The 25,804-nt window shown below is 44.4% G+C and overlaps 1 protein-coding gene across 1 annotated transcript; it reads left to right on the forward strand.

Annotated features, from left to right (window-relative positions):
* Positions 1-4,848: 4,848 nt before the first annotated feature.
* LOC140354745 (E3 ubiquitin-protein ligase pellino homolog 2) lies at positions 4,849-21,768 on the forward strand. Its single transcript, XM_072439977.1, has 7 exons — positions 4,849-4,954; positions 12,799-12,928; positions 15,273-15,374; positions 16,898-17,095; positions 17,174-17,359; positions 18,161-18,366; positions 21,274-21,768. The coding sequence occupies exons 1-7, from the start codon at positions 4,875-4,877 to the stop codon at positions 21,656-21,658; spliced, it is 1,287 nt and encodes a 428-aa protein (XP_072296078.1). The 5' UTR covers positions 4,849-4,874; the 3' UTR covers positions 21,659-21,768.
* Positions 21,769-25,804: the final 4,036 nt, after the last annotated feature.

Consider the following 25,804-nt stretch of genomic DNA (forward strand, 5'->3'; position numbering starts at 1 on the left):
ACCTACCAACCTACCGACTTACCTACCTACCGACTTACCTACCTACCAACCTACCTACCTACTGACTTACCTTCCGACCAACTTACCTACCTACCGACTTACCTACCCACCAACCTACTGACTTACCTATCGACCAACCTACCTACTGACCAACCGACCGACTTACCTACCTACCAACCAACCTACTGACTTACCTATCGACCTACCTACCTACTGACTTACCGACCGACTTACCTACCTACCAACCAACCGACCGACTTACCGACCTGCCTACCTACCTGTTTGGCCCAGTTCAGTGACGCAGATGTGATCAATCCCACATGTTCACAATCACACTTCTGATCACATGTTCTCTTTGACCAAACATGGACTCGGAGATAACGCTGACAATAAAATAAACTTGTTCTGTAAATTTCGTGGTGATTTAAATGTCAAACTGCCATAAATGGAGATTTTAATTGCAGTTTGAAGCTGTACGTAATGCTTTTGATGCTCAACCGTGCGTCGAAGAGCATTATTAAAGTGTGTGAAGTTAGGATGGAAATATTAATAATTTGGTGATTTGTGTTGAGACATCTTTCAAAGCGCCCCCTACAGGTCGGACGACTCGCTGAACTAAAATGCACTTCAGATAAATATATTTAGAATTTTAATTTCACTTCCTGTTTGTAAATTATGACATCACACTGGGAAATTACCCAGCAAACACTGGGCCAAAACTCTAATCAAATCTAATGTCACAATTTATTTAATTTGACAAATACAAATAAATGAGAGCGACTTTATTTTGTTGAATTAATGTTTAGAGAGTCAAATAAGTTGTTTCTTTTGGGTAAATTCAGCATAAATTTTGACTGGAATGAGTGTCCCTAGTGTGATGTCACTTCCTGTCATTTTCTAGAGATTTTTCAATGTTTTCTCATGGATGTATTATGTGTTTTCTACACAAACACCTGCTCGATTGGTCTAAAACTATAATTTAACAGGTATAATTGTCTCCGGTGAGTCGGCCCACTGCTCCTGAGAACTACATGTCTAAAGAACTAAATGTTCCCTTAAAGACAAAAGTGAGACAAAAGTTCCCTTAAAGTGAGACAAGATACAGATCCCACGGTCCACAGTGCTGCAGTAACACACTAAATACTCATCTTTGTGGTGATGCTTCCAGTTTCGATTACATCAATCTCTTATATAACTTTATATTTTCTACTTCGACCTGAATAGAACGATTGTAGCAAAGGGTTTGACTGTTTGGTTGCTCTGGAAACAGATCTGGTCCATTCCTTTTCTCTGTTCTTAAAATGCGGTTTCGGACGTGACTTCAGGGTCACACGAGATTAGCTTCAGTCATTGTTTCTCACACGTGTAGATATCGCTCTGTTGACACGCTTCTGCCAATCGCCCGAGCTGTAGACGATAAAAGTCATGTGACGGATTAGATCAAACGTTATGAATGTGTGAATTTAACTGACTCCAACTTAGGGGAATTTTAACTTGCTAAAAGGGGCAAAGGGTCCGAAACCTTATTTTCTCCATGAAATGTTTCTGTTTTGCCTGAAAAGTTCCACAAAATAACATCAGACTTATCAATCTAAATGGAGTCTGTGCCAAACAAAGTATTTTAATTAAACCACTCATAATTGAATAAATGAAAGATGGATGAGTTTATAAAAAGTGTTTAGTGTTTCAGACGACCACAAACTTTACATAGTGCACCTTTAAATGAGCTCTTTTCAAAATAAAAAACAACCAAAAAACAAAAATTCAAGTGACTTTGATGGACACTTTGGCCTTATTCCCAGTTTAATGTAATAAAACGAAGAACTTTCCCAAAATGTTCATGGACACAACTTTTCACTGCAAATTTAAGTCATTCTATAAAATATATTGCTTTATTAAAGGTTCGATGGCTCTGTCAAAGCTCCGTGGGGGGAGTGTGGAACGTGGGACCCTCAAGTTAAAAGTCACCTGAACAATCATTGACATGTGCAGATGAACAAACGGTTTGTTGCAATGAGATCATTTTCAGAAATATGACAAATGATTATACAAATGAATACGCTCATTTTTGGCACTATTTCCGACCATCTGCAGATCTTTGTGTACATACTGAGACCAAGTTTATTTCCATTTTATATTATCAGTAAATACACAATTTATGCATGCTTTATTTGATTTTATATTCTTTGCTATTACTGTATTATTAATTGTTTTATGTCGCACCTTAATGCCGAAGTTAGTTCCTATGTTTGTACATTTTGATTTACTGACATAGCAATAAACATTATTCTGATTTATGATTCTTCTCACTTTATCAATTGTACCTTCTAAAATCTGACTTGAAACCAGCGTGTGTTTGAGAGAATCCCCACTTGACCTATATGTTCACTTTACCCACCTGACCACCAGCCTATGGCCCTCCACTTGATTTTTTTGTGTATTATTTCGATTACTGTTCAGAATATCACAGAAAACCAGGCACATGAAGCATGATTGGGAGTGATCAGGGCGTGGCACTCGCACAGACACGTTTTTCCCATTATTCCAGTTTTTCTTTATGTCACAGAGAAGGCGTGTCCCAGAGGAAGTGTTTATTCAATGTGTGTGTGTGTGTGCAGGTGTGTGTGTGTTTGTGTGTGACTGCGTGTGTGTTTGTGTGAGTGTGACTGTGTGTGTGTGTATGTATGTGTGTGTGTGAGTGTATGTGAGTGTGTGTGTGTATGTATGTGTGTGTGTGTGTTTGTGTGAGTGTGACTGTGTGTGTGTGTATGTATGTGTGTGTGTGAGTGTATGTGAGTGTGTGTGTGTATGTATGTGTGTGTGTGTGTGTATGTATGTATGTGTGTGTGTGTGTGTATGTGTGTGTGTGTGTGTGTATGTATGTGTGAGTGTGTGTGTGTGTGTGTGTGTGTGTGTGTATGTATGTGTGAGTGTGTGTGTGTGACTGTGTGTGTGTGTATGTGTGTCATTGTTTACTCCAGTGTAAATTCCAGCACGCGCAGCGACCGTTTCTGCAGCCGAGGGCGTGGCTGTTTGGATTGTTTGCAAATGAATCATAATTTTTTCGCCGTGGAGATGTCTCTTTGTTGCCCGGGATGTTCCGCAGTGTAAGATCAGAGAACAGACGTGCAAACAAAACTAGAGAAAAACGACGATTCAAAACGATTGCAAATACTGTTCAAATCTCATCAAAACGTGACGACCTAATGAAGCTAATTGGACTGGAAAGAATGCACATTTTTCAGAGCTCACCTGCTCCTCCTGGTGGCTGGTTTTGATGCTGCAGTACACAGCAGGAGAACTTTTGTCCTGAGGGCTGTTATGCTCCTGCCGACATTCGACTGAGACTTGACGCAATCTATTTATCTTTTCGAGGTATTTTTGAGCAATAAAAACAACCAGTCATCAAACAAATGCTCGACGGATACGTTTAATGCCATACTGCGGAACAGTAGTCCACCACTTCCAGTTCCTTTGAATATTACGGTATTCAACGTCTTCGCATAAGGTTTTCAGTATGATGAATATTCGGGGGCTTCGGCTTCCTGATACGTGCACCGGTTTGGGACTTAAAACATGTCCTACTTATTTACGTCGCCATGGAAACGATTCTGAAACCCGTGGACCGCGTGTTGCCATTTCACGTCCGGCAAAGTTTATAGAACGTAACGGGACGGAGACATCACGAGCCAGGACGGAGACATCACGAGCCAGGACGGAGACATCACGAGCCAGGACGGAGACATCACGAGCCGGGACAGAACATCCATCCGTGGGGCTGACGCGCGGGACTATCATGGATGTATTGGGGACTATTCCTCAGGACATTACGGCTGGATGTCCCCCTTCCCGCGTGACTGTTATTCATCTGAGTTGCACCGCCCCCTGGTGGCCAAACCCCGCCACTCCCGCTCCTCTCCTCCTTCACATCTGGACAGAAACAGAGCGAGAATCACACTATTTCTCACGCATTCTTTTTCCTTTCTTTTACTTTGTGCTACAGTCGGAGTGTGTGAGAAAGAGACCGCCCCAGACTGCGCTTCCCCCGGGCCCCCGGCCCCGCGTCTGTCTGGGGCGCACCGGTGACCCACATCCACGACGTGCCCACTCCTCCGCGGACGCGTCGATTTACGTCAGCCCACGGAGTGAATCCCCCAATGCACACGCACACACACGCCTTCCCGATGTCTTCAGCTATATAATAAAAGTTATAAACGCTTAAAAACATCTCAGAAACGACGAGGCGCGTGGCACTTTCGGTCAAAAACATCTCTTTATTATTTCGCCAGCTTCTCGTCTCGGGCGCGTGCATTTCCGCTCTTTTCCGGGGGGCGCGCGGGGGGGAAACCTGCCAACAAACTTTCAAATACAGTATTTAAACTCCATAAGCCCGAGTTGTAAAGCAGCGGAACGACGTCAGCGCGCGTAATTCGTACCAAACTCAACGCGAACTGAACGAACTTGACGTGTTTTTGGAGTAGTCTTGAACGCCGCGCACCCCCCCCCCCCGCGCGCCGTGGCCTGGAATGGTACGGTCCACTCCCCAGCGCTCGGGCCGCCGTTGTTCGCGATGCCACCGAGCGGATTTGTCGCGCTGCAAAGTCCCCCCGCGCACGGACGCCGCCGCCGCCGAAAAGATGCTTAATCACGTCGCGGAACCGGCCGAGAAACGAAGCGAACGCGTGGGGAAAGTTTGCGCGAGCGGCTCCAAACTTTAACAAAAAAAACCTCGGGGAACCTCGCGTCATTCCACCGCTTCGCCTTCTTTTATCCACTACTATTGCCACTGTTTTTTATTTTATTTTTTAGTTTTTTTGCTTCTGTTCTTTTTCTTGTTGTTGTTGTCGCGCTTTTCATCTCGCAGCTAAGTCTTGATGAATTCACCGAAAAAAGACGCAGACGATGATGTGCCCGTGAAAGATCCGGTGAAATATGGCGAGCTGGTCATTCTTGGGTAAGTCTTTTGCCGCAATTAAAAAAGACCGACAACAAAGCGGTTTATTTGCAGAACAGAGCGGAGATTATGACGCAAAAATCCGTTCGTAAATTCGCGAAACCCAATGAAAACCACCCCGCTTTACGCATTCCTCCTTCGGCCGATGTCTCGAGACGTTTCGCCAATAGTAATCTCATTGTAGTAAAGCGCGTTGTGCCGCCGTTACTACGTCTCCTCATCGCACGTTAAACTTACCGCACATCGCGCCTTCGAACTGTATTTTACTGACACATTTCACGTGATGTTTGTGCAGAAAACCAGACGCCGAGTTTGTGCGAATGTGCTTTTTCATCAATGGTTGTAGCGGCAGCAGCACAATGATGTCATACTATGCTGGGTGTAAAAGTGCAGACAGAAATGAGGTGGAAATGACTGGAAATGTGCTCGGTTTGTCACGTTTGAGACCGTGCGTTTGGCCAACTGTTGTTTAAATGTCACGTAATTGTAACAAAAAGACCAGAGAAGAGCAATGTGGAAGAGCAATGTGGAAGCAGCAGAGGAAGCAGCAGAGGAAGCAGCAGAGGAAGCAGCAGAGGAAGCAGCAGAGGAAGCAGCAGAGGAAGCGGAAGCAGCGGAAGCAGCGGAAGCAGTGGACGAGGAAGCAGTGGACGAGGAAGCAGTGGACGAGGAAGCAGTGGACGAGGAAGCAGTGGAAGCGGAAGCAGTGGAAGCGGAAGCAGAGGAAGCGGAAGCAGAGGAAGCGGAAGCAGAGGAAGCGGAAGCAGTGGAAGCGGAAGCAGTGGAAGCGGAAGCAGTGGAAGCGGAAGCAGTGGAAGCGGAAGCAGAGGAAGCGGAAGCAGAGGAAGCGGAAGCAGAGGAAGCGGAAGCAGAGGAAGCGGAAGCAGAGGAAGCGGAAGCAGAGGAAGCAGAAGCAGAGGAAGCAGAAGCAGTGGAAGCAGAAGCAGTGGAAGCAGAAGCAGTGGAAGCAGAAGCAGTGGAAGCAGAAGCAGTGGAAGCAGAAGCAGGAGCAGATGCAGGATGTGTGGATGACAGCCACCAGCTTCACGGCACCAGCAGCACCCTTGGGTGTCGCACTGTGCTTGAGAATGAATAGACCGGGCTCTCAGTTCAGTTTGAAGTGCGGGTCCACGTCAGTCCTGGTTTTCTTCTGGATTGGTCTCGTTGTGCAGTCACACTTGTACAAACGCATAAAGACTAAACTGGGCTCCAACCAGGACCTAATAAGTGTGAACACACCCTTAGTTTAGTCCTGGTTTGGGTCCTCCTGCTTGTATTATTGTTGGTATAGTCCTTTTAGACAATTCTTAGTTTAAAACTATTATTGTCATACTTAAATCCTGGTTTGAATCCCCCTACTTGGATTATTGTTGGTATAGTCCTTTTAGACCTATTTTTGTCATACTTTAGTCCTGGTTTGGGTCCTGGTTTACAGTCTGTTCACACTTGTTGGGAATTGGGAATATACCTGAAACTAAACCTGAACTAGACCAAGACTAAACAAGGATGAGAACAGGACCAACAAAGTCCAAATCAAGACTAAATTGGCTCAATTTAGGACCAAATGAAGACAAGTGTGAACGCACCCTTCAGGTTAAGGCTAAGGTACACTTTATTGTCCTCTGCATTTGACCCATCCTTTAATGCTGCTGTCAGGAGCAAGCTTGTGCTTGGCTTTGTCAGGACTTTAGTCCTGGTTTACATCCGTATTCCTAATTTAGTCCTGATTTATTTATGGATTATTATGTGTCTGGTCCTACTTTAGTCCTGGTTTACTTCTGGATTATTCTGTGTCTGGTCCTGCTTTAGTCCTGGTTTACTTCTGGATTATTCTGTGTCTGGTCCTGCTTTAGTCCTGGTTTACTTCTGGATTATTCTGTGTCTGGTCCTACTTTAGTCCTGGTTTACTTCTGGATTATTCTGTGTCTGGTCCTGCTTTAGTCCTGGTTTACTTCTGGATTATTCTGTGTCTGGTCCTACTTTAGTCCTGGTTTACTTCCGGATTATTCTGTGTCTGGTCCTGCTTTAGTCCTGGTTTACTTCCGGATTATTCTGTGTCTGGTCCTACTTTAGTCCTGGTTTACTTCCGGATTATTCTGTGTCTGGTCCTGCTTTAGTCCTGGTTTACTTCTGGATTATTCTGTGTCTGGTCCTACTTTAGTCCCGGTTTACTTTTAATTATTCTGTGTCTCGTCCTACTTTAGTCCCGTTTTACTTCTGGATTATTCTGAGTCTGGTCAAAGTCAATAATATTGATGAAAATCCAAAATAGTTCATTCTCTTCTGACATTTTGATGTAATTACGCCGATATCTGGACTGCACAGCCTCTAAAACACATGAAAATACATTTATACAACAATGACAAACAAGGCATTATTAAACCAAAACATTGAAAAAGGAAAATGCATTTTTTTTTAAAATTAGACCAAAATGTATAAAAAATATTGTTTTTATGAAAACATTTTTTAAAAACAAAATAAATGTTAATTTTTTTTTTTGATAAAACCAAAATGTTAAAAAATAAATACAATTAAGTATAATTAAATACAATTTCAAATAATAACAGTAACACAGCTCAGTCATAAATATTCTTTCTAAAAGTCATCTGTCGCTATATTTCAACCTTTTCTGGTTTTTAATGTATTTTAAAAATGTATTCAAATAATGTCTAGTCGACTACTAAAATAATAAATTGTTTGCTCAACAAATAGAAAAACTGACTTTTTCTGAACAGTTTTAGAACAGTTTTGAAACATTTTGCAGATCTAATATAAAAACACATGGAAATATCACAAACACTGGTGATTTTTTTGTGCATAAAATGACATTCATTTGTTTTCATTTCTAGATTATAATCAACACTAAACTATGAATAGACTTGAATGACTCTTGATTTGTCTTGAAAATCACATTGAATTGTATAAAAAAATCTTGTTTTTTATCGTCATCGTCCGAGCATTTTCCTTTATACTAAACTTGTGACATCAGCAGAAGTTTCTAGTCCATACTTCACTTTTCTAAACTTGTTCCGATGTTGTTTCCTCATCACAAACACGTCTAAAGTTAAATGTGTCTTTGTCTGAGTCATTTTGCTTATTCAGTTCCTCTTTTGGAGCTCAAAAAACACAATGTTTTCTTTGTAGTTTTTCTTTTTGAAAACAAATAAAATGAATTTCATGAACATTTAACAAGACGTACTGTTAGTTAGTGGCTTTTAACACTGAAAATAGTCACATTTCTTCAATCAAATCAGTTTTGCCGGTGCTTATTAGTCCCAGAGGAGAATTGGTCACAAAAACAATATAAACACGACACATTTAGCGACAGGAAGTGAGCTCCTTCCTCCAAAGTCTGAATCGGGAAAAGGTTTATTGCCATTGTCCGTGAACAAAAACTCACAAACTAAGACAAGGACAATAGTAATAATAAAAATAATGGCAAAAAATATAAATTAAAACAAAACTATATCGCATTAATAAAAAAGTAGGGACAATACAAGTACACACTCTTTACAGTTGGAGCGTGCTTTCACTGACCGATTAAAACAACCCAAACTGACCAATGAGTTGATTAAAATGTGATTTCAGTTACACGACTTTATAAAGTGACTCTGCGAAGGCGTTTAAGGCAATTAGTCGACTTAAACCAGACATGTCCAAACTGCGGCCCGGGGGCCAAATGCGGCCTTCAGACCAATTTTTGTTCGCCCTCCAGCTTCCTGCATGTTGATGTTTAGCAACCTAATATTCATGTTCCAAGTCTTATTAAAGGTGTGGAGGCATCAAAACTATGTCAAATTTAAAAATTCAACATTTTCAGGTTTTTGGTGGCCCTCTGCTCCGTATAAGTTTCAAAATGTGACCCTCGGTGAAAAAAGTTTGGACACCCCTGACTTAAAAGGACCTGGAAGTATTTCAAAACGGTTAAATATCTCCACGTGTCTGACCCAAACTGCACTCAAAACACAACAACTGCACCGATAATACACTATTGATACAGAAAAGCGCAGTTACCGTATGTTCCGGACTATAAGCAGAACCTTTTTTCATAGTTTGTCCGACTTATATGTGATATTATCAACACATTATGTAGGAGCCATAGTAAGGCCTTGTACATGTTTGCACCACCAGCCACTGTGTGGCGCTGTAGCTTGTTGGGTCTTGGCTGGGTGTGGGCAGGTGTGCCTATTTAAGGTCTAATTCTCCTGGCCTCAGGGCTACAGTGTGAAGGCAGACAGTTCTGACCGTGTTTAATATGCAGGTGCTAATAAAATGATTCTTCGCCGATCATAGGAGTATTGGGCTCTTTATCCACGCGTCTAAACACCTCACAATCTGTTAGCCTAGTAGCTGGTGGCACAGGGCCGCTGGCCACTACACATTATTATGTCTTTTTGTTCGTTATATTCACAGTGACAACCACAAGAGGGCGCTGTAGGCTCTAAGCGACGCAGAAGAAGAATCTGCACTTCCTCTACCTCCGGAGTTTGTGGAGTTGTTTAGAAGTGACACAGAGGAAGAAGAATTCAATGGATTTAGTGATTTGGGGTAAAACTGATGCTTTGGTAAACTTCTTAGCATGTTCTTTATGCTATAGTTATCTGAATAACTGTTCATATGTTACGTTAACATACCAGACACTTACCACAGTTCTGTCTGTGCCTCATGTAGCTGAAGGTGTTACGTTAGCATGTTAGCATACCTATTCACCATGTTCTCTAATCTGTTAATATAAGTGCATTTCAAGATGAAACGTCTCATGAGTCACTCCATATCGTGTCCTGTTTGTGTTGTCCCGCAGAAATCCCTTGAATCTAAATAGTAATAATCACTTGACTGATACAATTAAGACACTAATTAATGGACTTAACGACTGCAGGATCCGGCCTAAAGGTGGCAACGTGGGACATTTCTCACAAACACAGAGCTTTAATTGGACACGTGTACATTATTCAGGCTCATGGGAGAATCCCGCGGAGCTTGGGCATAATAAATAATGTAACACGTCTCCATGGAGAAGATGGTATTCCTCTGCCCGGAAGGTTCTACAGTGCTGCCGCGGTAACGTCGTGGCAGGTGAAGGGGTGGCAGGTGTTTTTAGGAGTATTCCTGGCACAGAAAATATTGAGTCGGTTCAAAAGAAATGTGTTAAAACGAGTCTTTAAATGTATTAAAAGAGGTTCAAATATCAGAATAATGTTAAATGAATCCACAAAAGGGGCTGGAATATCAATTTATAACAGACATTTCCCCATTTTCTGTTTGCAGCATTTTTAAATTGGATAAATTCAAGATAAACCATATTTTGATTTCTTCTCTACACGTTTAAAAAAAATAAATCCTTTTAAGCGGGTCTAACGCGGGTCTAACGCGGGTCTAACGCGGGTCTAACGCGGGTCTAACGCGGGTCTAACGCGGGTCTAACGCGGGGTCTAACGCGGGGGCTAACGCGGGGGCTAACGCGGGGGCTAACGCGGGGGCTAACGCGGGTCTAACGCGGGTCTAACGCGGGTCTAACGCGGGTCTAAAGCGAGTCTAAAGCGAGTCTAAAGCGAGTCTAAGAGGGACTTTATGTCCTTTTCATTTCTCCCTCTGTGGACTTTTCCACTGCTAAAATAAGTGTAAAAACGCAGCAGATCTGGTTAAATATTTCATGGTGTTTTTTCAGCCACATTTGAACGCATCTCACCGCGACCTCGCCAGCGTCTGGTCCTATCCTGAGCCCGTCCCCCGTCTGGTCCTGTCCAGAGCCTGTCCCCCATCTTGTCCTGTCCCGAGCCCGTCCCCCGTCTGGTCCTGTCCCAAGCCCGTCCCCCGTCTGGTCCTGTCCCGAGCCCGTCCCCCGTCTGGTCCTGTCCAGAGCCTGTCCCTCGTCTGGTCCTGTCCAGAGCCTGTCCCCCGTCTGGTCCTGTCCCGAGCCTGTCCCCCGTCTGGTCCTGTCTCGAGCCTGTCCCCCGTCTGGTCCTGTCTCGAGCCCGTCCCCCGTCTGGTCCTGTCCCAAGCCCGTCCCCCGTCTGGTCCTGTCCCGAGCCCGTCCCCCGTCTGGTCCTGTCCAGAGCCTGTCCCTCGTCTGGTCCTGTCCCGAGCCTGTCCCCCGTCTGGTCCTGTCCCGAGCCTGTCCTCCGTCTGGTCCTGTCTCGAGCCCGTCCCCCGTCTGGTCCTGTCCCGAGCCCGTCCCCCGTCTGGTCCTGTCCAGAGCCCGTCCCCCGTCTTGTCCTGTCCCGAGCCCGTCCCCCGTCTTGTCCTGTCCCGAGCCCCTCCCCCGCCTTGTCCTGTCCCGAGCCCGTCCCCCGTCTGGTCCTGTCCCGAGCCCGTCCCCCGTCTGGTCCTGTCCCGAGCCTGTCCCCCGTCTTGTCTTGTCCCTCCCCCGTCCCCCGTCTTGTCCTGTCCTGAACCCCTCCCCCGTCTGGTCCTGTCCAGAGCCCGTCCCCCGTCTGGTCCTGTCCAGAGCCCGTCCCCCGTCTGGTCCTGTCCAGAGCCCGTCCCCCGTCTGGTCCTGTCCCGAGCCCGTCCCCCGTCTGGTCCTGTCCAGAGCCCGTCCCCCGTCTTGTCCTGTCCCGAGCCCCTCCCCCGTCTTGTCCTGTCCCATAGCCCCTCCCCCGTCTTGTCTTGTCCCTCCCCCGTCCCCCGTCTTGTCCTGTCCTGAACCCCTCCCCCGTCTGGTCCTGTCCAGAGCCCGTCCCCCGTCTGGTCCTGTCCAGAGCCCGTCCCCCGTCTTGTCCTGTCCCGAGCCCGTCCCCCGTCTTGTCCTGTCCCGAGCTCCTCCCCCGTCATGTCCTGTCCCGAGCTCCTCCCCCGTCTGGTCCTGTCCCGAGCCCGTCCCCCGTCTTGTCCTGTCCCGAGCCCGTCCCCCGTCTTGTCCTGTCCCGAGCTCCTCCCCCGTCTTGTCCGGTCCCGAGCTCCTCCCCCGTCTTGTCCTGTCCCGAGCTCGTCCCCCGTCTGGTCCTGTCCCGAGTCCGTCCCCTCGACACATTTCTCCTCTCGTCTGTCTGCGGCGTTTGACAGAAGATCACGGAGCAGAGCGCTGACTCATCTCAGTCTCTTTGATTCAGCAAAACGTGCGACTGGCAAAAACCCACAAAAATGTGCCAAAAATGTGTAGTAGAGCTTCAAGTGACGATGATTTCAGCATTTTGACTTAATTTGGTGTAAATATGCCTGTTGTACAAATATGTATGAATTATAGTTTTACAACAATCAAGTGGCGGGGTGCACGGTGGCAAAGGCGGTTAGCGCTCTTGCCTCCCAAGAAGGAGCTCATGGGTTTGATTCCCAACATCACATGATCTCTCTGCATGTTCTCCCCGTGTTCTCTCCGAGTTCTCCGGCTTCCTCCCACCGTCCAAAGACATGCATTTGTTAGGTAAAAATTGGTGACTCTAAATTGGCCCTAGAGAGTGAATGGTTGTCTGTTATGTCTATGTCTCTGTGTTGCCCCTGTGACAAGTTGGCCACTGTCCAGGGTGTACCCCGCCTAAGGCCCGAAGTCACTGGGATAGGCTCCGCGACCCCGAAAGGGAACAAGCGGTAGAAAATGGATGGATGGATGGAACAATCAAGTGGCTCTTTTGTAGGAAAAAGTGGCAAAACCTTTAGAAAATGACAGGAAGTGACATCACAATAGTTCTGCGATGACATGTAAATGGGTGAAACGTCTCGTGTTCTGTGACGACGTGTAAATGGGTGAAACGTCTTGTGTTCCGTGACGACGTGTAAACGGGGGAAAACGTCTCGTATTCCGTGTAAACGGGTGAAACGTCTCATGTTCTGTGACGACTTGTAAACAGGTGAAACGTCTGGTGTTCCGATGTGACGTGTAAACGGGTGAAACGTCTTGTGTGCAGGTACAATGGCTCTCTGCCATGTGGAGACCGAGGGCGCAGGAAGAGCCGCTTCGCTCTTTATCGTCGAGCCAAAGCCAACGGCGTCAAACCGAGCACCGTTCACATCCTCAACACGCCGCACGATAGCAAGGTACTGACCTGAGACCCGAGACCGGACCCGAGACCGGACCCGAGACCGGACCCGAGACCGGACCCGAGACCGGACCCGGGACCCGAGACCCGGGTTCTTTAACGTTCTTCCTGGTCCAGCTCATTTTTAAAATTAATTATTTCATTTATTTATTTTTGCTGTTGCTGTTGTGTTGTTTTTCTAGTTTTATGCTATAATAAAACAGAAATAGAAAAAATAGAAAACAAATAAAAATATTAAAAGTAATTTCTCACTTAAATTCGTGCTGTTTCGTGTCACAAAAATCACAGGTGCAGTTGTGTAAAAATCGCACGCAAACGTTGTTGCTGTTGCCGCGCTGCTGTTGCTGTTGCCGCGCTGCTGTTGCTGTTGCCGCGCTGCTGTTGCTGTTGCCGCGCTGCTGTTGCTGTCGCCACGCTGCTGTTGCCGAGGGGATGTTTGGCCTGCGCTCACTTCCTGCTTTGTCTTCCTGCTTTTCACAGTCGCTCCACAGGAAGACACAGACAGATTTAAATGTTTTAGTTTCTGTTGTCGTTGTTTCCCTGCGTCCTATTGTTTGGGAGCTGGAGTTTTAATCTGTGAGAATGTTGGCTGAAAACAGACGGAGAAAAGGAAACGGAAGGAGAAAAGCATTTTCAATTCCATTTAGTTGTTATGTCAAATGTCACGGTCGCAGTTTCAGGCGGTTGTGTTGATGGAGTTCAGGTTCAGGGACTCAGGGCTGAAAACGACCCTCATGTTACTGTAATGGAGTCTGTTCTGTTTGTAATTGTACTTTTTGGAGCAGCTTTTACTTGTACTCGAGTATAATTTAAGAATAATTGTGAGTAGTGAAGTAAAGTCTCAACTCACCGCCTGCTCTGATTGGACAGTGGAGAAGAATATGCAAATTAAACCGTTTATTTCATCTAGTTTTGGACAAAAGACTGATCTAAAATCCAAACTGAAGCCGTATAGTTTTTCTCTTGTGTGCTTTTTACTTTTACGCAAGTACAGATTTGGCTGCAGCATTTGTACTTGTAATGGAGTACTTGTTTCGCCATATAAATGTAAATAAATATTCTGTACTCTTTCCACTAGTTTTTTTCTGAGAAGTACTGTAAATGTCCCATTCACAGTCCAAAATATACAAATATATAACGCTTTTCTCATGTATTAAGTGTTGAAGTACAACAAATATAGAACATTATTTCACATTTTGTTCATTTTAAACTGTGATATTGATCTCAAACGGCTTAAGAGCAGAAATGGGTCCAAAGACTTCCTGATAAGTGACTTTTCACATACAGTTTTTCATTTATTTATGTTTTTATTGTGGAAAAATAGGGAGTGTCTGCAGAGCCGCGGCGCGCGGCCGAAAAAGCCATGTTATTTCTGTGCCGGCCGCGCGCCGTGGCTCCTGAAACTGCGCCGCTATTTGACAGCGTTTTAGCGCCGTTTTAGACCGCGCCGGGTTAGGGTTACGGTTGGCCATGAGGCTATAACGGGCTATAAGGGAAATGCTCCAGCCACGGCCGGAAAAATAAGTACATATTTGAACCCCGCAACTTCTGCTCTGATTTGATTTGTTTTTTACTAATCAGGAGTAATTACAGGGAAGAAGCGGTAGACACGGGGCTGTAACCAGTAACGTTGACAGTCAATTATAAATAGATACAAAAAACGAAAAATTTAAAAAATCACAAGCCGACTCAATTAGGAAATGGACAAATTTGAAAAAATCTGGACTCTTTAGACCTTGTGTTCCTTAACTTTTATTTTCTTAGGATGCCTTATTTTTCTTAAACCTTATTTTATTCTCTGGTCCTGTTTGTTTTTGTTTGTCTGTTTTAATTTGAGGGAAAAAAAATTAATAAATAAGAAAAGTTATAGAAACAAAATGATACAATATTCATAATGCAATATTAGTTGAAATAAAAAAAATTAAACAAGAAAAATTATAGAAATAAATTGATCTTAGAATAAATACAATATTCATAATGTAATATTAGTTGAAGGTATTTTAATTTTTTTATTTACTGGGTTTCCGTAGAACTAATAGTCTAAAATAATACACTAAAATGACATATACATAAATAAATTATACCGGTAATCTGCTATTAATGGGTGGGACGGGGCACATTTCTCTCAAGAACATTTCAAATAAATACACCATGTGGATTTTGATCGTTTGTTTTGTTTGTTTTATTTTTGTCGTCTTTGTAGAACTTCTCAAAATGCATCAGAGTTCATCCCTTTTCGTGGCCGAGCCGAGCGTAAACCCGTGTGCCGTTTTCTCTCGTGAGTCCTCGTCCTGTCGCTCTTCCTGACCTGAACTGTTGCACGTTTTATTGCTGTTTTTCAGGCGGTGCACAGCAGGGGGCAGCACAGCATCTCCTTCACACTGTCCAGAAACCAGACTGTGGTGGTGGAGTATTGCCATGACAACAACACGGACATGTTCCAGGTAAATCGTGACAAATGAAAGGACATTTGAGCGAGGTTTGTGTTCAGCTGGGATAAAACACACGTCAGATATTCTGTTTTGAAGACCGAGAGCTATTTCGGTCGTGGGAAAGATCCGTGATTGAAGTCAGATCAAAGAAATGTTTCAAAAGATTGTTTAAAATTGGCTTAACTCAGTGTCTCAAAATAGAAACATCAGATACACCAAAATACTGGGCTTTCCAACTTCCACTGTGGACAAAATGTGTCTTCAAACCTAAACAACATCATAGTTTTAATCCAAATAAGCTTTATGCCTGCACTGATGCTGAACCAGGTCTATAACCAGACTATCTGTGGGAGCAGGATCTCTCCTTCATGTCGTTCTCCTCCAGGGTTTTGTAGTTTTTCCTGTAGTTAGGAGGGTTTAAAGACAGGGGATGCTCTGGGACATTATCCATTTGCTTAATTCTTGTAAATGTTGTTAATCTGCTAAAAGCTGTCTGGACTTTCTGTTTGTTAAATCAACAATTCTTCGAGGTCCGTCGAGGCAACTTTGGGCAAATGTAATTTATTTAATTTATTTAATTTATTTAACTTATTTAACTTATTTAACTTATTTAACTTATTTAACTTATTTAATTTGATTTATTTATAAACTGACTAGTTCATTCGACTTGTTCCATAGAGACAAGTTCCAGAAAGTCCAGAATAAACTGACTAAGGATTAAAAATGTGTAGAAGTGCAATTCACCCTGGAGAGACAATGAGACCACGAGAATGGACTGTTTAGCAAGCTTTATTACGTGAGTTATTTGGCGCTCAGACCCCGGCGGAAGACGTTGCAATCATGGGCACTCCATGATCTATTTGTATTAGATGTCTCCCCCCGGAGCCTGGAGACTGGTGGTGGTAGATGTGAAGAGGAGGTAGAGGATGAGGGGAAAGCAGAGGAGGAGCTGGGGAGGCGGTGGGTCGCAGTACGGTTTGAGCGGCCGAGCCATCTGCCTGAGGGCTTAAATGTGACTGCCTGTGCACTGATTGGGAGGAGGGAGGAGTGACTTGAGAGCGATGATCGGGGATGAGGAGCAGGTGCGAGGGCCATGCTACAAACGCCCCCTGACCTTTCACCCTACTTCTTTGGCCAGGAAAAACTGCATAACCTCTTTGGGATAAGCGCAGAAACCTGGAAGAGTCCATGGTGAAGTGAGGGATCTGACTCTCAAAGACAGACAGGCGGGCGCCCGCTTGAGTGCGATGAAGGCGCTGGGGAGAGGGGTCCTTCCGTGGTGGCCTTGACGTAGATGGGTGGAGTTAGGTCTTCCAGGCTGAATTTACGCAGGCTTCATTTAAGCTAAAAAGTATCTATGTTTACACAATCGTGCAACAAATGATGATGTTATTATTTTTGTTTTCCTATTTACAAGTGAAAAGTTAAAGGTGAATGTGTGAACTTAACTTCCACATAAGAATAGATTTGTGAACTTTACTTTTGGACCGACTCAAACCCGCTCTATCTTTTGCTCACGTCTCTTTGTCCCGCAGATCGGCCGCTCGACAGAAAGTCCCATCGACTTTGTGGTGACGGACACTTCGGGCGGAGGGAAAGAGAGCGAGGACCCCTCCATCGCCCCCAGCACCATCTCTCGCTTCGCCTGTCGAGTGGTGTGCGAGCGGAACCCGCCCTACACCGCTCGCATCTACGCTGCCGGCTTCGACTCGTCCAAGAACATCTTCCTCGGGGTGAGCTCCGCCTTCTGCCCATAACATCGTTTTAACCGTCGTGTTGTTCAAACGTAAAGTGTTATTTATGTGGCGCAGGAAAAAGCGACCAAGTGGAAAAACCCCGACGGGCACATGGACGGTCTGACCACAAACGGAGTCCTGGTGATGCATCCCGAGGGTTTCCCCGACGACCCCAAGCAAGGTCTGTGGAGGGAGATCTCAGTGTGCGGAGACGTGTACGCCCTGAGGGAGACCCGGTCCGGGCCCATCCGAGGGGAACTGGTGAGGAACCAGGACTGGACCAGGACTAAAACGGGACTGGACCAAGACGGAACCAGGACTAAAACAGGACTGGACCAAGACGGAACCAGGACTAAATCGGGACGGAACCAGGACTAAATCGGGACGGAACCAGGACTAAAACAAGACGGAACCAGGACTAAAACAGGACTGGATCAGGACTAAAACAGGACTGGATCAGGACTGGATCAGGACTGGATCAGGACTGGACCAGGACTGGACCAGGACTAAAGAAGGACTGAACCAGGGCTGATCCAGGACGGAACCAGGACTAAATCGGGATCCAACCAGGATGGAACCAAGACGGAACCAGGACCAAAACAGGACGGAACCAGGACTAAATTGGGACGGAACCAGGACTAAAACAGGACTAAAACAGGACCAGGACTGGACCAGGACTGGACCAGGACTGGACCAGGTCAGGACCAGGTCAGGACCAGGACTGGACCAGGACTGGACCAGGCTTGGACCAGGCTTGGACCAGGCTTGGACCAGGTCTGGACCAGGTCAGGACCAGGACTGGACCAGGACTAAAGAAGGACGGAACTAGAGCAGATCCAGGACGGAACCAGGACTAAATCGAGATCGAACCAGGATGGAACCAGGACAGAACCAGGGCAGAACCAGGACTGAAACAGGACGGAACAAGAAGCCTGTTTTTTAATTAGATATATTTTTGGTCTTTTGGTCGAACCCCAAAATATATGATAATTTCATATATCCATAGAGTTTTATGAGGCCTTAAAGTAGCCCTAGAGTCTAGTCTAATGTGTCGTCTCATAGGCGGAGGGCGAGAGCAGTGCATTGCGGGACGGTTCCCTGGTGGATCTGTGCGGGGCGACTCTTCTGTGGCGGACGGGCTCCGGGCTGCTCCGGGCCCCCACCCTCAGGCACCTGGAGGCCCTTCGACAGGAGCTCAACGCCTCCAGGCCTCAATGTCCTGTGGGCCTCAGTACGCTGGCCTTCCCCAGCCTGCCCCGCAGCCACAGGTCAGACAAACACAGGTTCTGTCAGACAAACACGGGTTCTGTCAGACGGGTTCTGTCAGACAAACACGGGTTCTGTCAGACAGACACGGGTTCTGTCAGACAGACACGGGTTCTGTCAGACAGACACGGGTTCTGTCAGACAAACACGGGTTCTGTCAGACAGACACGGGTTCTGTCAGACAGACACGGGTTCTGTCAGACAGACACGGGTTCTGTCAGACAGACACGGGTTCTGTCAGACAGACACGGGTTCTGTCAGACAAACACGGGTTCTGTCAGACAGACACGGGTTCTGTCAGACAGACACGGGTTCTGTCAGACAAACACGGGTTCTGTCAGACAGGGGTTCTGTCAGACAAACACGGGTTCTGTCAGACAGACACGGGTTCTGTCATCCACCAGGAGCTTCTACTGTATTTACCAGCATATATTTACATGTATATATTTACTCTATTTAGCTGCATATTAGAGCTGGGTTTCGATTCAAATTTCAAGAATCGATTCGATTCCGATTTTTACGTTTCAAAATCGATTTTTTTCCGATTTCTCAGATCCCATCCGATTCGATCCGATTTCGATCTGATTTCCGATTCGATCCGATTTTGATCCGATCCGGAACATTAAATCGAATCTAATGTTATTAAAAATGAAAAATGTATTTGAACCGTTTCCTTCACTTCATGACTGTGTAGAGAAGCAACATATTAAAACTAGTATTATATCAATATTAAACAGCAAATCTTACAAGTATTGGTAGTTACTGATGGAAGACTGATGAAAAGGTTGTGGGTCAATCTACCTTCAAGAAAGATAATCCAGGAGTCCTGAATTATTTTTCTTGAAGGTAGATTGAAGTTCACTGAGGGAAATGTATAAAATCATTTTAATTAAAAAATAAATAAAATAAAAAATAATAATAATATAAAAAATCGATCTTTGGAAGTACAAATCATTAATATGCAAATCGATTAAAAATAAAAATCGGAATATCGATTATTTCAACCCAGCTCTACTGCATATAGTCACTGTATTTACATTACTTCTTTATGGGTTGAATCTGTTCTTATTGTGTGTTCCTCTAGTTGGCGCTAGACTTTCACTGTTTTGGCTCTTTTCACCCTATGTGCCAAGTCAAAGACTGGACTACATCAGTTCTACAGTCGTCAGACCTAAAGCAGAGTCTCTAAAACTATAAATTAAGTTTAAATTGAGGAAAGATTAGAACTGTTGAAGACCTCACGTACCACCAGAGGGAGCTGTTACGTGCTACACATGTCACAGTCTGAGAAACACTCTATAGACCTGCTGTAGAGTATTTAACAGTCTACAGGGTTCATAATAAGCGGTATCGCATCGCAAAATGCGACGCAATTTCTCTCAAATGCGATGCATTCGTCAGCTTTTGCGATAAAAAAAATGCGTGTTCCATTGTATAACCAAAGCGCCTAAAAGTACTGATCACTCGTCAATCGATCGTCAATAACGGCCTGACACATGTAGGACGCTGTGTTGTCATGACGAGTCTCGCTGCTGTCACAGACCACGAGTCTGAAAGTGGGAGGAGCCACGTGCGGTAAAGTTAGCGTCACAGATTCAGACTTCTGAGGTCAATAGCTCCTAAACACAAAAGTCTTTGCAGATCATTCACATGCCAAAATATTCATATTTACACTGCCAAGTGACACAACCTCGTTTTTAACAATCAGATGTGTATTTTGGGCGCAGCGAATTACACTGATCTGAATGCGCAGACGGAGCCGATACGAGTGCTTAGGGACTCATCAAATAGCAAAACGAAAAATGAAAACGTTTTATAGCTGGAATGGGACGTAAAATAGAGCGGTACCATTTGGGTTGGAACTAGGTCATATAGGGAATTAGACAGGAAGTGATGAAATCCAAGATGGCGGCGCTCTTGCGGCCCAAATCACTTGCGGTTCACCATTTTGCTATACTGTTTTGCTACACCTGGTGGTGAGAGAAATGAATTTACTGTCTCACAGCACCTACATAACAGACTTGCTGGCCCGATAGTTAGAGACATGGCTTAGCGCATGGAGTACGTGGGTTCGATTCCTGCATGGAGCTTTATTATCTCGAGTTTAACATTTTTTTAGGTTAGGGTTAAGGGTTAGGGTCAGGGTTAGGGTTAAGGTTAGGGTTTAGGGTTAAACCCAGACCCATGTGATTTACATTTTCACAATTCTTTGTTTTACATTCAATGCACGTAGTGGTGATCTAAAAGTGCTGCGACCAATGTTCCCTCTAATTCTTCATGTGTCCGAACAAACAAACTCCCCGAGCGGCCCCCGAGCGGCCCCCGAGCGGCCCCTGAGCGGCCCCTCGGAGCCCTGTGAGCAACATCAGACGTGTGCACTGTGGCCACGCCCATATCACATCCGTCCAAGTTACAGGCCGTTAAAAGAATCAAATTGCAGCCGTCATTTCTGTTTATTACTTTTAATTACGTGCTTTAATCCACTTGCAATGAAAAAGACCAAAATCTTGTTCATGACCTGTGGAGCAGGGACTGGGCGAAAAAAGTGGCCCAGGAGTTGAAGTAATATTTACTACTGGAAGTCCTGCAGGGGGGTCTTGGGGACCCTGGAAAAATCAGGGATCTTTTATTCTCCAGACTCAGCCGGCCAGAGTTGTATGATATTCTACTATATAATGTCAGCTAGATTTAGTATGTTTGTTCCATAAACAGAGCTGAATATTGGTTCATAAAGATTTTTGTGTTCTGTAATGTTCTGTGGCCTATCGTCTACTCTCGGTTTGAGAACCACAGAGTACAGCTTCAATAGGCCTAGTATTAGAGGGAACAGTGCCTGTAACCTGTCTCAAGTGTGTGCATAATGCTGTCCCCCGGTCCCCCTCACTCCCTGTCCCCCCTCTGTCCCACAGCCTGGAGGACCGGCAGCCCTGGGTTTACCTGACGTGTGGTCACGTTCACGGGCGTCACGACTGGGGCCAGCGGGTGGAGGGCGAGGACGACCCGCGGGAAAGCGACGGCTCCACGGCGCACAGAGAGTGCCCGCTGTGCCGCACCGTGGGGCCCTACGTCCCGCTGTGGCTGGGCTCGGAGCCGGCCGTGTACGTGGACGCCGGGGCCCCCACCCACGCCTTCGTCCCCTGCGGTCACGTGTGCTCGGAGAAGACGGTGCGGTACTGGGCCGACACGCCTCTGCCCCACGGCACCCACGCCTTCAGGGCTATCTGCCCCTTCTGCTCCTGCACCCTCGGCACCCCGGGGTGGACTCGCCTCATCTTCCAGGGGCCCATCGACTGATGGCACTGAACAGAACCACACACACAACTACTACGCACGCCCGAGCTACACCACGTGAGAGGAGCTCCCGTGTGCAAGCTGCTGCCTAGCAACACACGGAGCCTTGTTATAACAGTAAAGAACCTAGAGTCCCCCTTTAGTCAAGAGTCCCCCAGAGACGGGGGCTGAGGGGGGTCCAACATGAAGCATCTGAATATTATAGGCCAAAGGCAGCGTCACACGGGAGCTTTAATCACGTGAAGCTCAGGTCTTTACAGTCCGTCCCCTGTTCATCATTCACAGCTTATAATATATATAATAGTACTTTACTTTATACATCCGGTTTATAATACTGTATTTACACATCCAGTATATAACAGTACTGTACTTTACACAATATATAATAGTACTGTACTTTACACGATATACAATAGTACTGTACTTTACACGATATACAATAGTACTGTACTTTACACATCCGGTGTATAATAGTACTGTACTTTACACGATATACAATAGTACTGTACTTTACACGATATACAATAGTACTGTACTTTACACATCCGGTGTATAATAGTACTGTACTTTACACGATATACAATAGTACTGTATTTACACGATATACAATAGTACTGTACTTTACACATCCGGTGTATAATAGTACTGTACTTTACACGATATACAATAGTACTGTATTTACACGATGCCAAATCATGAATGAGTCTGCACCTTTCACACTGCAAAAATATCTACACCAGTTAAAACACTGATCTTGTTTTGATTCATTCAGTTGAAGGTGAAATATAAAGAATTCTGTATTCATTTTATATTTTCTCAGTAAATACGCACCAATATTTGTCAAAACGCATTCATTTTAAATATTTGTTCTCGCTGAGGGGTTTTAGCATGGCGGGCCGCCTTCGGCTGGTCACTGCCATCCTTCGACCTCAACCCAGCAAGAACACTAAAATATGAATCTTGATTTTTGAAAAGGAAAAAAAAAATCCTTTTTTTAAAACAATTTGTAGAGAAAAAATACAGATTCGACAAATAAATCCAATTATTCCCATACATACACGGGCGTATTTGTCAAAATGCATTCATAGTAATAGTATTTTTGCAATACATTTCACACTACAAAATATGAATCTTGATTTTGGTATTTTTCTCTTTTTTCTCCTTTTATTTTTAACAATTTAGAGAAAACAAATACAGATTCACCAAATAATTCTGATTTTCTTCTTGTTATTCCCGTACATACACGCGCGCATTTGTCAAAACGCATTCACTGAGATTGATCGTTTTAACCGATGTAGACTTGTTTTTGCAGTGCATTTCAGTAAAAACACTCAAGCCTTAAACATCATCATTCTTTTCACTTTAACACATGTTCAAGTGTAAGAATCCACATCTATTTGAAGCATTTCCTCGTTTATTGTCGGTGCACACAAAGCGTTAGGATTATTTTTATGAAAGCGCCCACATATTTTCTACAGTGTCGTGATATGATCTGGTGATATATATATATTTGTATTCGTCCCGGACAGTGTTATATTCTTATGAAAGTTGCGTGAGAGTTCAGACTTTAATGCTTCCAGACTCATCCTCGTTTTAATCTATGCACTCGCAGCACCCTCTACTGATGTTGCCGTGACGACGCAGATCCTGTCATCGTCTTATTTATGGAGTCATCAGATCGTTTAAATGTCACGTAAACGGCGAGTAATCTGATTTATTACTGTTTTTTTAAGTGTTAAAAAAGGACAAACTTACAAAGACAAATTGTAAAAGATGTAAAGAGTGAATAATTACAAGTTTGTAGTTTGTCTTCCAAATACAACAGTTAACTGACACGTGTCGCCAGGTTTTGGATAATCTGGTTTCTGTCGTGCTGTAAACGCACCATAAAAGTGATAAACTCGGCTGATTTTCAAATAGTTTCAAATTTAAAAACATTGGCAAAACTGAGAAATGAAAACTAGTCAAATCAAAACACAAATTGTTGATGTAATTCCAGTCGATACCAGTGGAGGGCGCTGCAGCAGCCGAACGCAAGGGCTGCAGACTCATGCTGTAGCACTGACCCGCCACTAGGAGCGCTGTGGAGCACACTGAGCTTAGTATCTACAGGAGTTAAAAGCACTGGAATTCAGAATCTTGATTTGAGTAGTTTCCTGTCACTTAGAAAATAAAAGCCACACAGGAAGTCATGATTTAGAATTTTTAAAGTCATGGTTTTGAGTTTGAAATTCATAATTGTGAGTTTAGAATAATGAATATGAATTTAAAAGCCATAATTATGAGTTTAAAAGCATTCATCTTGAGTTTAAAAGTCATAATCGGGAATTTAGAGTAATTAATATGAATTTAAAAGGCATAATTATGAGTTTAAAAGCATTAATCTGCAGTTTAAACGTCAGAATTCTGAGTTTAAATGTCAGAACCATGAGTTTCAAAGTCAGAATTCTGACTTTGAGTAACTACATTTTTGTCTTACTGCACTGGTGTATTTTATGTGGGAGAAATGTATCATTTGGAACCGTCTGAAACCTCTTGAAATAAGTAAAAAGATCTCTGATCAAACTCAAATCAAGTCTTCAGAATCCACATGATTTTAGCTGAGGTCAGTATCATCTCTGCCGTGTCATGTCAGCGACTGATGAACAGGGGGCGCTGTCGTACCGGCTCACGACGTCACAACTCAAAGCAATAACTGCACTCTGGAGAATAAGCTAAAGCTGAGGGTTTGTCCGGGTTAAGGGCTCCACCAGAAGTGTGTTCAGCGAGCCCCGAGCCGACGCCCAGGCACGTGTCCAGTGTCCAGAGCGCTCAGAACAACAACAACAACAACAAGACTCACAATATGTCATGATATCGCTGAAGTACTTGACTTTTTAGAGTAAATAACCCTTAAGCACGAGCCGTAAACAGCGCTAGGATCGACTGTTTCACTTTGTCGACTGCAAAAAAAGTGAAGAATCGGGCGCTCCAACTTTTAATTTCCGACGTTTTGAAAAGACCGTGACATTTTTGTAACTCCAGGTTAGTTATCGGGAGGACATTCAGGTAATTCCACTTTTTCTTATAGTTTTTAACAGGTTTTTACAGATTTTGGCTTTTTTTTTGTTAGACTCCCCATAATTCAATGCTTCTACCTCATGCAGTGTAATAACATTGTAATAACACCTAACCTCTACCGCTTACCACGTAATTGCCTGTTATTACATGTAATAAAAGTATTACGTGTAAAATAAAGTTCAGTCCACGTTTTCGCTTCGCTAGCAACAAATTAGCTTTAAAAAAAACAATGATCCCGATGAAATTTAGTTGAATAAAGCAGACGAATGAGTCAAAACCAGTTTCTCGGCTCGGCGCGTGAACACACTTCTGGTTCTTGGACTAAACAGGGTCCGTGTCGAGTTTGACCTCAACAGAAACGTGCTTTTTCTGTTTTCAAAGAAGACTATTTTGTTATGGGGTTTTATTGTGGGACGGGTTTGTTTTTGGCGGACAAACGGGTGGGATCCTTTTTTTTTGTGTGGATGTTTTAGTGTTTATAAATGCTATTTTTCTATCTGATTATTGATTTAGTTTCCTGTTGTGTTCTGTGTGATATGACGGTATATTATGGTCCACTATTATGGGCCACGCAGGAGAGTTTGAGTCACTGTTCACGGCCCTCTGCTCGTACTTACAGAGACTAAACCAGGTCTAAACCGGGTCTAAATTAGGCCTAAACCGGGACTAAACCGGGACTAAACCGGGACTAAACCGGGACTAAACCGGGACTAAACCGGGACTAAACCGGGACTAAACCGGGACTAAAGCGGGACTAAAGCGGGACTAAAGCGGGACTAAAGCGGGACTAAAGCGGGACTAAAGCGGGACTAAAGCGGGACTAAAGCAGGACTAAAGCAGGACTAAAGCAGGACTAAAGCAGGATTAACCAGGTCTAAATTAAGCCTAAATTAAACCGGGTCTAAATTAGGCCTAACCCAGATCTAAACCAGGTCTAAATTAGGTCTAAATTAGGTCTAAACCAGGTCTAAATTAGGTCTAAACCAGGTCTAAATTAGGCCTAAACCAGGACTAAACCAGGCAGAGGGTAGTGATACTTAAGTTACAAAAGTAAAGTACAGAAACCTAAAAACAGATCTATTTGAGGAA

The sequence above is a fragment of the Eucyclogobius newberryi genome, unplaced genomic scaffold, assembly GCF_026437365.1.
Source record: "Eucyclogobius newberryi isolate DKJ021-1_F unplaced genomic scaffold, fEucNew1.0.hap1 SCAF_1, whole genome shotgun sequence".
Classification (NCBI taxonomy): domain Eukaryota; kingdom Metazoa; phylum Chordata; class Actinopteri; order Gobiiformes; family Gobiidae; genus Eucyclogobius; species Eucyclogobius newberryi.